The 13117-nt window shown below is 39.1% G+C and overlaps 1 protein-coding gene across 9 annotated transcripts in view; it reads left to right on the forward strand.

Moving 5' to 3' along the window:
- The window catches only part of GAPVD1 (GTPase activating protein and VPS9 domains 1), a 31006-nt gene extending 18209 nt beyond the window's left edge, over positions 1-12797 (forward strand). For all 9 annotated transcript variants that reach the window (XM_030507355.1, XM_030507361.1, XM_030507360.1 and 6 more), the window contains 11 exons: positions 458-545; positions 1635-1715; positions 2368-2490; positions 2968-3097; positions 3523-3632; positions 4128-4287; positions 4767-4954; positions 6336-6549; positions 7109-7181; positions 8053-8250; positions 8967-12797. In XM_030507355.1, coding sequence (XP_030363215.1) covers positions 458-545; positions 1635-1715; positions 2368-2490; positions 2968-3097; positions 3523-3632; positions 4128-4287; positions 4767-4954; positions 6336-6549; positions 7109-7181; positions 8053-8250; positions 8967-9107 — 1506 coding nt within the window. In that variant the 3' untranslated portion in view covers positions 9108-12797. The remainder of the gene's footprint in view (positions 1-457; positions 546-1634; positions 1716-2367; positions 2491-2967; positions 3098-3522; positions 3633-4127; positions 4288-4766; positions 4955-6335; positions 6550-7108; positions 7182-8052; positions 8251-8966) is intronic.
- The last annotated feature ends 320 nt before the right edge of the window (positions 12798-13117 follow it).

The following is a 13117-nucleotide window of genomic DNA, read 5'->3' on the forward strand; positions in this document are numbered from 1 at the left end:
AGAAAGCTGGTATTAAAGGTGTGTAGCCAAGGAAATACAGTGTACTTGTGTTACCTTTTAAATGTTGGCCAATAATGATTTACAAGTTAAAGCTGCAGGTGTTCAGAGTGGCTTAAATGAATCTGGCTTCTCTTAAACGTAGCGGATGAGCTTTACTTTATTTGGTGGGACTTCAGGAATACGCATTTGTTGTAGTGTCTAAATTTGAAATGCTGCATCATCCTGAAAAATAATTTTCTTTAAAAAAAAGAAGTGAAATCTAAGTTTCTTCATGTCTTTGGTTTAGCATTTATAGGCTGCCCTCTTCAGGAGGGATATTTCCAGCTTCATCTGCTATGGCTTCTTGTGCCCTGCTGTAGTTCTGTTTTTACAGTCAGTGTAGCAAAACCTGATGTGGAGTTTTGCCTTTGCACTTGATAATCTAAATGCTCAAATGTAGACTCTGCCCTTTTTACAGATTGAAGAACGAAAAGACAGTGATGATGAGAAGTCTGACAGAAACAAACCCTGGTGGAGGAAGCGTTTTGTGTCTGCCATGCCCAAAGGTAGCATCACATCCATCTGGTTTTGGTACTTTAGTAAGAGAGCATGCTGCCTTTAGACTTATGTCTTCAGTAACTTTTATGGAAAGTTTTTACAGTTTCACTTTGAAAGGCTGGCCAGGCTGGCACAGACTTGTTACACAGTAGAGCTGAACTGTTTGACTTTGAGAAATAAAAGATTCGTATTTATAAAATTGCAAATGTTGCAGTAAAGAGAGAATTATTGAGAAAGAAAGTATGCAGCACCTATAAAGAGGAGCGTAAGCTGAAAGAAATTTGGTTAGGCATTGTGTTATCATAATCATTCAGTAACCTTGGAATCTTTATGTAAAGCCAGTCATTTCATAGTTGTATGATATTAACTTTATTGCAGCTTCACTGAGAACTAGTCTTAATTCTCTACAGATGGTAGCATGCTAGTTGAAGGATATTGATAACTTAGGTTATCTCATGTAACACGGCATGAGTGGAAATTAGACTTTGGCTATTTACAAAGTAAAGCTTGTTCAAGATAATATTTTATTTTCATGCTGTGAATGATATCAAGTTGTGATGGAATAATGTGTGCAATATTAGGTACTCTACAGACTTTCAGTTAGAAAAGAACCACCATAATCCTTGCAGACTCAACTTTAGATAATGTTATAGTATTTTAGTGCCATTTTGTTTGCTTTTCCATTTCACAATGTGCTGTCTTTGCATCTTTTCCTTGAACTTAGTAGTGGGAACCAGTTGCCAGAAAAGATTCATGTCATTATGAGCAATATTTGAGTTAGGACTGTTGGCAAAACTAAGTATAAATATGTATGTAAATAAAAATGGGAAGCTACCTGACTCTCTTGGTGACTCATTGCCTAGAGTGTATAGTACCTGGAAGGCAAAGCTGTTTTGCCTGGTTCATGGTAGCATGTCCATAAAGGTAGAACTTACTACATATGATGACATTACAGTTCTGCTCCACCCCACAGATAGAGTCATGCTTTTATTGAAGTTTATTGCATGACAAACTTCTGCATTAGCCACTTTCTGAAAATTTCTTTAATCTGGCTGTTATCTCAGAATAGTCTTTGATAAAGTACCTTTCATTTTCAGCTCCTATTCCATTTAGAAAGAAAGAAAAACAAGAAAAAGACAAAGATGACATGGTGCCTGACAGATACGCAACACTTCAAGGTATGAGAATAGTATCCTCATAGTAAGTTTCTCTCATAACATGCCCTCTAGAGTTCCAGCGTGCCCCCCAGGTATCTATTTACAGAAAGGTATACACTACTGTAGTTAATGTTCACAACTGGCTTTCTGAGTAAGAAGGTGAATAAAGATTTATTGGCTTGAAGGCTGTTTTTAAACTGTCATGCTTCTGTCAACGTGTAGTGCTGGATTCTTGACTTCAGTCTTCACTTCCTCTCCCCGCACCCCCTCATTACAAAGCTTATGTCCTTATCATAGCTGAGCTGTAAGGATAGCTGCAGTCACATTCCTGTAATAGTTACTGAAGTGCTAAATTAAACCTGATTTGAACCTGGGTGTTCAGTTTTCTGTTTGCCTAAGTATTTCTAGGAGTCTTCAAATATACAAGAACCATTTGTGTACGTGATATAAATATGCTAAGGATCTGGCCTTATTTGTTCACTTCATTGTACTTTTTCCTGCTTTTGCTTCAGACTTTATAAATATATTTGACTTGTGGCTACATGAAGACAAGCAGCTATTTGTTTGATGTGACTGAAACAGAGTGCAAATGTGTAGGTCTAAATGTTTATATTTGCTTTCAGTTGGCACACACTACAAGGCTAACTCCTGTTGTTTTTAATGGTCTTTTCAGATGATCCCAGCCCAAGGCTCAGTGCACAAGCACAAGCTGCAGAGGACATTCTGGACAAATACAGGAATGCAATCAAGAGAACCAGTCCCAGTGAAGGAGCCATCGTAAACTATGACGGTGCAGGTGAGAACCTGGCTTTCACAATCAGCACTGACATAGTTTCTCCTGCTTAAAGATAAAAACGCTTCAGCATTATAGACCAATGTTAGTACTAGCGGCTGAAAAATGTGAATTCTAAAGCAGGAACATTTTGTCAGTTAATCTCAGACTGGGGATTAAACCAGTATTCCCAAGGACAGCTCATTCATATTGCCATTGAGGTGATTGTTTGTTAATAGCTCATCTCTTACCAGATTTTTGTTTCGTTTTGTTTTTAATGGTACCGAAGAAGTATATTGCCTTCCAAAACTGATGGAATTTCTTCTTAGTGACTTACAGATTGTGTATTTTTAATATACCTTTTTCACTTATTCAGAACAAGTTGTTTTATTTGCTGTCTCCATTCCCTCCCTGACCAAGAAGAAAATAGAGAATGTTAGTCTAGTTTCTTCTTCTGACTCCTCTCTTCAAGAGTAACATTGGTTATTTTCATTTAAATAGAGGCTATTGGTGATGGTGAGAGTATGCATGACTCTCCACGTGATGAGGCCTTGCAAAACATGTCTGCAGATGATCTCCCGGACTCTGCAAGTCAAGTAGCACAGCCACAAAGTTCTGCTTTCTCCTATAGGTAAGTACATTTGCAGGTTTAATCTTACCCACATAATAGTATTAAGAGCTGAAACCATGTGATTGGTTTCAACAACAGTAGTAGTGTGGATCAATTGTAAACCTTCACATGCTTTTTAGCTTTAAGCATCTCATGTCATAGCATCTCATGGCATGTCGTATTTCCACTAGTGAAGGGGGTGTATTCTAACCTGAGACAATAGAGCAGTTCAGTGTTTAGGAAAATTCCTCTGAAACTGGTCTAGGTGCTGTATCAAAAGGACTGATATTCTTAAGTCTTGGCAACACTAGTGTATTAAAATTATGATAAATAACATTTAGGCAGTGTGTAAGAAACAGAAACAAACAAACAAAAAAGTAAAGACTGCTTATTGAAGAAGCAGACCTTGCAGCAGCTTTGTTAAGAAAATATTTTTCCTCTTTAAGGGATGCAAAGAAGAAATTGAGATTGGCTCTTTGTTCAGCAGATTCTGTTGCCTTCCCGATGCTGACACATTCAACAAGGAACGGTCTGCCAGACCACACAGACCCTGAAGGTAAATGTTCTTCATACATACAGAGATTTTGTACTGTATGTGTCTCTTCTTTCCCCCATCTAATGGCATCTGTACTGCACCATTTATGGTAACTTCTGTTTGCCATAGATACAGAAGGCATAGGCTGCCTTTTGCCTCCCAAATACTAATAGAGTAGATTGATTGATTTACTGAGTCTTTACGTTGACATAGTATGTGTCTTTTGTTTCATCCCTCCATTCATTCTACGTTTATTTGCAGGCAGGTGAATTTGTCACTTTATCTGGTCCTCTTCACATTTCAGAATGGTTCTAAGTACGAAATAAGACAGAGATATGAAAACTTACCCCTTGATATCTGGGAAATTCAAAAATACTTATTAAATTGTTCTTAAAATAACATTTATTGCCTAATGTAGAGATGCTTCATTTTAAACTTACATGTTTCCCATATTAGATGTATTTTCATCATGCCTACATTTCTTTTCCTTAATAATTTTCTGTTGTTCTTTATTAGATAATGAAATTGTGTGCTTCTTGAAAGTTCAGCTAGCTGAAGCTATTAACCTCCAAGATAAGAACTTGATGGCCCAGCTGCAGGAGACAATGCGATGTGTAAGCCGCTTTGATAACAGGACCTGTCGAAAGCTGCTGGCGTCTATTGCAGAGGACTATAGGTAGTTTGTTCATTATGTTATTATTAATAGGTTTCCAAATGCATGTATTTATTCACTAGCAGATTGGGAAGATCCCTTGTGGTTTAAATTGTACTTCACCAAATCAGGTTATTACATGTCTGCCTTCCCACAAAACGATGAAGTTGCCTCACCTATCTGCAAAGGGCTTAAAAACTCTTGGGCTTTAAGTCAGTTCATATAGTAATAAACTGGGGTTAAATCATTCTGTGGGTAATGTTCAGTTCTAGCACACAATAGGTGCTGTTTGGAAGTTGCTGTAGTCTAGCATTCCGGAGTGCTGCAAGGGCAGTGAATTCAGCCCAAGAAATCTCTGTAAGATGGAACTTCCTAATTCAAGCATTACCTTTGTTATAAAAACAATAGGTTGAAGCTTCCTCTTACGCTACAACTCAACAGTGTGTAAAGCTATTAGCCTCTATCTTTATTATGAATCTGATGTAGAGAACTCTCTATTTTAGGAAAAGAGCTCCGTACATCGCTTATTTAACTCGATGTCGCCAAGGGCTGCAAACGACACAAGCGCACTTGGAAAGGCTGTTGCAAAGAGTTCTGCGAGATAAAGAAGTGGCCAACAGATACTTCACTACAGTATGTGTAAGGCTGCTGCTAGAAAGCAAAGAAAAGAAAATAAGGGAGTTTATTCAAGGTAAGATTTACTGCAGACAGTGGAGTGTTTATATTCCTTTACTCCATATTTAGATGCTGGCTCGGGTTAATGTTTTAAAATACAACTTCTGATCTGAGGAGCAGATTCCTACAACAGCTTTCGTTTGAGCTGGTGAATTAACAGCTCAAATAGACAGATTACTGTGAGTTAACAGCATGCTGTGGCAGCTAAGCCATGGTAAGTGGCTGCATTTTTCACAGCGTAAGAGAATGAAGGTAATCTGACCTCATTTGGTGTAAAAAGTTATGCTAAATCATATTTTCTGCCCCATGGAAGAAACATAAATACTATTAATTAGTTTAGACCTACTGATAAACGATAAATTAAGTTACAGCATTCAGTTCTTAGTAAAGAACCTGTGGTTGCCTCTTAGAAGATATGGAGAACACTAGTAGTATGAATCAAAGGTTCAAAAATATCAGATCATGGGGGATAGTGTCACCAGGAAGACAACTCTCTCAAAACAGGGTAATTTAAATCAGTTTCTATGATCTCTATGCACATATGTGACTTAATGGAGTACGTAAGAAATTTGGAAGCAGTTCTTGCTCCTGGAGCATGTAGTGCTGCATACGAAATGTGCCTGAATAGGCTGGAATTAATAGGAAAATTTACATAGAGTGGGATTAAAGTTCTAGTAATAAGATTCAGTGACCCAGGAAGGAGTTAAAGCCCTTTCATTGGCTAAAAAGGAGACAGCTATTTCTGGATGATCTAAAAGAGAAATTGGCAACTGTGGTGTTTAGGCTGCTGGCAGATATGAGTCGCAGTTGTCTTCTGGTGCAGAGTGCTATAAATATGAAGCCAATGAATGGCCAGTTAGGAGCCAGAATGGACCATCCCATTTGGTCATGCTGCATTAACTTGACTGCATTCCCTATTCTGTATTTTGTAGATAAACATGAATGTTGCAACTAGGTATACTTAATAAAGGTAGGGGTAGGAAATGGTACCCATGGGTTTTCTTGGTATCTTCCCCCTCAGCATCTGACAACTTTGCATGTGCTTGTTGCTACCAAGGCACTGTTGTAGTGATTGTTCTGGGTGTTATCTCTGTGGGTGGCTGGAAAGAAGGCATAAGAACTGGTACTGCAGAGGAAGTGATTAACACAATATCAAGTAGGGTATTTTGACCATATGCTTTGCTAAATGTGTTCTATATGCTTTTCCTTTAATTCCTCCATTTATTCCAAGTGTTCCTGCTTGTATTTCCCTTACTGGGGTGTGGGTAAAACAGAGCCTCATTGCTGCCTGGCAAGAAGTCTGGGGTACATTCTAGGCTCTTCTTTCCAGAGAAACCTATCAGAAATAATGGGATTTTTTTTAACAGAATGTTCTCTCTCTTTCTACTTTATATCAGATTTCCAGAAACTCACAGCAGCAGATGATAAAACAGCCCAAGTTGAAGATTTTCTCCAGTTCTTGTATGGGGCTATGGCTCAGGATGCCATATGGCAGAATGCCAGTGAAGAACAGCTTCAGGATGCACAATTAGCTATAGAACGCAGCGTGATGAATCGTATTTTCAAACTTGCATTCTACCCTAATCAGGATGGAGATATTTTGCGTGACCAGTAAGTTAATGTAATTTGAAGTACCTGGTTTCTCTTTTGCAGTTGGGGCAGATGGAAGCTCTGCAGTCTTTGTGTGACAGACTTGACAAAGTCAGCCATGCTGTACAAGTTGATGTTTTCTTTCAGAACGTTTTGTAAAAGAACAAGGAACTGCTTTAGCACCATGTGCAAAAGTTTGTGCTGGCAACACACTGCTAGAATGTAATTGTAAATGTAATGACTTAGGATACAGACTTTCAGATCTGCAAGTGTGTATGCTGAGAGCATGATGAAAATCTGCATCAGAACTCCTTCCATCTTCTGTTTTGGTACAGTATTTTCCATGCATTTGGGGGTTTTGTGGTTTAGAATGTACACTGAATGCCCTCTTGGCTTGGATGGTAAAATCCTCTGCATCTCATGTTGACCTAGTGCCCATTAGCTGCAGGACCATCATGGTTATGTGCATTCCTCAAGATCTCTGTTATAGTATGAAACTTAAAACTCTTTGGAAACCTCAGGGGACTGCTGGCTAGCTGCTGCTTACGTTTCACTCTTTGCTTTTTGTGTTTGTTTTCAGGGTCCTTCATGAGCACATACAGAGGTTATCTAAAGTAGTGACTGCAAACCACAAAGCACTTCAGATACCTGAGGTACCAACTGCTTCCTTTCACTTTTGTATGTGTGCTGGGATGCTTGGTTTTGGTTGTGTTTGGGATGGGGAGAGGGTTGTTTTGCTTTACTCTTAGAAGTATTGTTTTTCTGTCTGTGACAGCTGAAATATCTGGCAGGAAAAACATGCTGTACCCATACTTTGGTATCTTCCGCTGGCTGATCCTTCCAAATTAATTTTTTTCTGATTTTGCCACCTCTGTTCTGACAGTAAGATTTAAGAACTAATACTACACTGCACTAAGATGCAGTAACTTTCTGATAATTTACTTCAAAAGACAAGATTTGAATCCTTTATACTTCCGATGTAATTCATATGCCATAGCTGTGGTTTACAGCTGTCAAGTTAACTTTCTGAGCTAGCCAAAATTAATGGAACCTTGCAGAATTTGCCCAGTGCTTTCACTTTTCTCATGGCTAATAGGGTAAGTAAAAGCAGGTTGATAGGCTTAAGAAGTCTGTCAGAGGCTGGATGTTTGCAGCTGTCCTACTTCTCAGTTCAGCACTTGAACTGCATGACTCAAAACAGTGAGTGTTCATAAAGCTGCTGTTGTGGAAGACTGAGACATACAGCTCTACCTTCATTTGAAACAGTGCACTGGAGAAGTCACAAGGAAGCACAGGCTAATTATATTAGTTGCACATAGAGTGCTGTCTCCTTGTAGTTTCTTATTGTAACACAGCAGGAAACCACCTTCATTGTGAGTGTAATGGAACCATCTCGCCTTAAAGCTTCCCATTTCTCAGGAGTCTTGCTCCTGCCTGCTATTCTCTGGTACTTCAGACCCTCTGTGGTGCACGGTAATAGCTTGGACAAACAAGAACTGGCAGCATGTTGGGTTTTTTTCCTAGGTATATCTCCGGGAGGCACCGTGGCCATCTGCACAGTCTGAAATCCGCACAATAAGCGCTTACAAAACCCCCCGAGACAAAGTACAGTGTATCCTGCGTATGTGTTCAACCATCATGAACCTGCTTAGTCTGGCAAATGAAGATTCAGTACCTGGGGCAGATGATTTTGTTCCTGTTCTGGTCTTTGTTCTCATAAAGGTGAGGTCTTTTGCAAAGATCATAAATCCCAGGTAATTCTTGTAATAAAAAAGCAAATTTTAGGAAGAAAAATAATGTGTTTGGGTAACTGGGAGCATGCTAGACTCAAACCCAGGTCCAGTTCAGTAGGTTTAAATAGAAATGTTACAAATGCAGTCACAGTTATGGTTTTTGGATACAAGCAAACTGCATTTGGAACCAAGGAAATTGGGTGCAGATGTTGCATGTGGAGTAAGTTGGGGGTTTTTTGTGTCCACCAGCATCCATCATCTGTGCCTACTTAATGCTGTCCTCTTTCAGGACCAAGATCCACACTAGGAGTGACTTGCATTGTGTTGCTGGCCTTTTTTAACATGAGTGTTTGAAGAATGTTCTACCATGTATAAGATACTAAAACAATAGGCTTTTCCACATGTTGAAATCCTTGGTGGCTTTTATAGATCCTGCCAGTGTTACCCTTCTTTCTCTGGGCCTGCTAGTCATTTTTCCTTGTAGGAAAAACACTCTGTTCATCAAGTCTGATGCCTTCTGAGTGTGTGAAATGGGGTGGACTGGATAAACAGTCCCTACCCTACAGATACGCTTCATAATCATGCATTAGGAATATGTGAGAATCACTGCACAAATAGGATTGTATTTCTATTCTGTGTCTTGTAACATTTTATGTTTAGCTTTGCAAACAAGCTGTGAGTATCTTTCTCTTCTTTAACCCTCAGGCAAACCCACCTTGCTTGCTGTCCACTGTTCAGTACATTAGTAGTTTCTATGCCAACTGTTTATCTGGAGAAGAGTCGTACTGGTGGATGCAGTTCACAGCAGCAGTTGAATTCATTAAAACTATTGATGATCGCAAATAACTCAAGCAGCACACGTATGGGCAGACTGTTAGCAGAAGAAGAGTCTATAAGAATGTACAACAGCTGCAAAAGCTGAAGAAGAGACTTTCCTTGTATAATACTGTACAGAATTGAGGCATTTTAAAACACACCTTTACTAATCAAATTAATTTAACAGATGTTCCCTCTTCTCTTTTGGTTGCGTTTTTCTCCCCTATAGATACTGGCACTGCAAAAGGGACCACAGTTTTCAGGTATTTTGGAATCTCAAAACATGCAGAAAATTCTTCATGCTTTTCACACCACCCTTCTTCCTGAATTCTTACTCACGTGAATAGTTCACTTCATTTAATTTCTAATAGAAAAACAAGAAGAATCAGGGCAACCACTTAGTATACTTTCTAGCTTAATACACCTTTTATTAATAAAACACCAGCCACACTGAAAGTTTGTAGTAGCTGACATTAGTTATCAATTATATTTCACCAAAATTTAAAATCTGAGAGGACAGTGTAAATATTATATAACTATATTTAATGCATTGCAATTATCTTTGGATTCGTTATCCTTTGAATAAACAAGCAAGAGCCTCTCTGACCTCTAACAGGTTGTGACATACTGTGTTTTGGTAACGAAAGGACTTCCTCGAAAGGCTAAGATTAAAAAAGGGCAAACTGAACTATTTATTAAAATGTAATTAAGATTACTGAAATTTCTAAAACTGGAATTTATAGTAGATGGGGCTTATTAGATAGCTGAACACTTTTTGGCTAGGGCATTAGGGTGTTACAAAGGTTTGGATATATAGAGGAGAGGAACTGTAAGTTACAATAGATAAGTCTAATATAAAAAAGGAGAAATAAAATACCTTACTGTAATATTTTTTCTGAGATATTGTGTATACTGTACAAACCCCAAACAGAGATCCTTAACAGAACCTTGGACTGTAATATATATTTTGATTAGTGACATTAAATACATATGCCAGGGGTTTCAGTGAATGTTTTTACTAAATGTTCTTCGTGTTGTCTGCTATGCAGCAGTGCAAGTTTTACTGTTCATATGAAATATTTTAAAATATAACACTGTTCTTTATGAAACATATCATGACATCAGTTCAGGGTGTTTTATAGATTTCTCACCCCACTTTTTCCCTTAAACTGACAATTACCAATTTAAAGAAGTTTTTATGCACAACACCATATGGATTTCTCCTGAGTGAAATGGTCTGAGTGATGGCCAGTGGTTGTTACCTGTACATAAGCACTCGCTGTTCTTTTTTAGCTGGAATTACAGTGAAAAAGGACAGCGAGCGTTTAACGTTTCCATGTCAGTATTATTTCTTGCTCTTTCCAGAGTGTTCATTGCACTTCTGACAGAGGGATGTGTTAAGGCTTGGTGTCTGTGAGTTCTGAAGAAAACAAAATCTTTCTCTCATTCTTTTCAAAATAGGATTTTTATTTTATTTGTGTGTGCATTTTGATGAGGACAACCTGTAACCAACTAGTACTTGGGAAAAGAATTTGGTTAATTGAAATTAGAGCAATTTATGTCAAGTATCAAGTGCTTGATTTGGCTGTGCTACTCGTCGAGGCATAATTAAAGAAACTTACTTTCTAGGACTCTAGTATGTAACTCAGTATAGCAACGTTTTTGCCAAACTAATCACAGGTGAGAGGGTGGGATGGTAACCTTTTTCTTTTATTTATAGTCTTTCTCCTCTATGAGAGACTTGATTGTGTGGAGGAGCAATACTCAGTAGAAACAAAATTCTTCTGATCTGCCTTACTGTGGTAACTCAGTCTGTGTAGCACTGCAATATTCCAGTTCTTTAGCCTTGATGAGGTTTTGGTGCTGAACACATAACTTGATATTGCAAGCACAGCCCTGACCAATAATACTCAGCAGCGAAGCACAAATATGCCCTTGAAGATATGGCCAGATCATATCTAAAAGCAATATAAATTTATTTATATCGAAGTGTCCTGTAATATTTAATTATTACTTGAATATCTGAGATGTTAAGACCCATGTTTGAAAGTGCTTTTAGTCCTGCAGCTTGGGTTTTAGTTGAGGAGAGTATTTGTACAGTCCCTAAAGGAGGCACAAAGACACTTCAGTTGGTGATTACCCTGCACTTTGCTTCTGTTTGCAGACCTGGTAAGCAGGATTTGACCAGCACCATCAGATCCTTCAGATTTGCTCTCCTTTATGGAAGGGGCAAGAACCATTTCCTTCACAGGTTTTGTCACTTTGTTTTTCTGCGTAGAACTGGAGTCTTTATTATTATTATTACTATTATTATTATTATTATTTAGTTATTTTAAAACCAGTGAGTGTTTCAATGAGCCCCAGATGAGCTGAGAGTCTTCATAGCAAGATGGTCCTTTGCTTCTTTTTTCCAACCTACTCTGAAAGTCCTTTATAGAGTCTTGGTAGGTGTAGTTAGAGAATTAGACTTTCTGAAGAATTAAAAACCTTCCTGTAATGTCCTCTTACTGTTTTCCCCTGGTGTCCCATAACATTTTATTTTAAAATGACAAATTACATGTCTAGGAAGTGATGTTGTTAGGTTTTGGTGTGCAATAGTAAAGGTGAAAAAACAGTGCATAAAGGACCAAAAGTAACAGCACTGCTGCCAAGAGGTGCCAGCCAAGTATCTGTTGCTGTAAACTTGGTGCTTTCTGTTAATTAAACTACTCCAGCCACTGAAGGATGAATGGAATATTGTGGGGAAAGGGGAGGGATCCTCAGTAGCAGGTTGCAGTCAAGACTCAGTCATTGACTTCAGCGCTGGTCATTGGCATGTCTGGAGGAGCTGCCAAATTAACCAATGGCTCGGCAATGCCTGTTAATATTAGAGAGGTGGTGTTTTCCTTTCTTGGGTAGAGGAGGGAAAGGAAAGGGCTGGGCTTTTTCTTCCCTAGGAGATTCCTTTTAGCTCCTAACCCTAAGGGAGACTTTTCTCTAAAGCTTTTCTAAATCCCCTTGAAGGAGAATTGGAACGTGTATGGCCTATTAGGTATTTCAGTTTAAAACTTTTTTGTTTTGAAGACCTTATACTACCAAATGCTGAATGTAACTGCCATAAATTTCAGGAAAAAAAAGCCACGAACATGATCTTGTTTCCTGTCGGTGAGTTTCTGGTGAACACAGTGTTGGTTCGTATCGCGCGAAAACGTGAGTGTTATGTTGAGCCAAATTCTCAGAGAAGTTTGGGAACTCTCTGCTGTGCTAATGCTGAGTGCACATGGGGAAGGGGAGCTAGAACAGGGGCACAGGAGGCTGGCCTGTGCAGCAGCAGTGCCTCAGGCCAGTGAAGGTGTGCTTGGCATGAGCGTAACATGCGTGGCCATGCTGGGGTACAGAGCGTGCAGCCTCCGGCTGGCAGCGGGGCCGGGAGAGTGGGAGCAGCAGGAAAGGAGGAGGAGAAGAATCCTCTTGTTTGGGTGACAGCTGGTGACTTGGTTGAGCCTGTACTACTTGAGAATTAATCTCTGCTGAGTTAGTAGTGTGTGTTCTGTACCTTTTAATTGTGCTTTACCTCTATTTAAAAGCTTTGTACTGCCTCTCCTCTTTGAAACTGGTAAAGCCTTTATAAATCTAAATTAATGAGCTTGCACAATCTTGTATACAGGAACCCCATCTTGTCTCTAACGTGATTATTAATGTATTATTCTGTAAAAACTGATTAAAAGGAGAGCAGTTTAACCGCCTGGGTTTCGTGTTTCCGCCTTGTTCCAATGCAACCAGCAGTTGTGCTGGAGATGGCATTCCACGTGTGAACAACTTACCGCTAACTTCACAGGGTTTCCCATTCCCCATCGCTGCTGAATTGTATCCTCAGACCTTTCCTGCATGCACCAACAGCTCACGGGGAGTGGGCAGTGGCAAAAGAGAAGCAAGATCCAGTTAACACAGAGCTTTTGGGGGGTTTTAATTGTACAATTTTAATTGTACAGCTTGCCTGTCCTAGTAGGTTGAGGGGAAAAAATAGCTTCCTGCTGTCACAGCAGTTTGAGGTAGCTCAC

Source organism: Strigops habroptila, chromosome 15 (genome assembly GCF_004027225.2).
Source record: "Strigops habroptila isolate Jane chromosome 15, bStrHab1.2.pri, whole genome shotgun sequence".
Lineage (NCBI taxonomy): Eukaryota > Metazoa > Chordata > Aves > Psittaciformes > Psittacidae > Strigops > Strigops habroptila.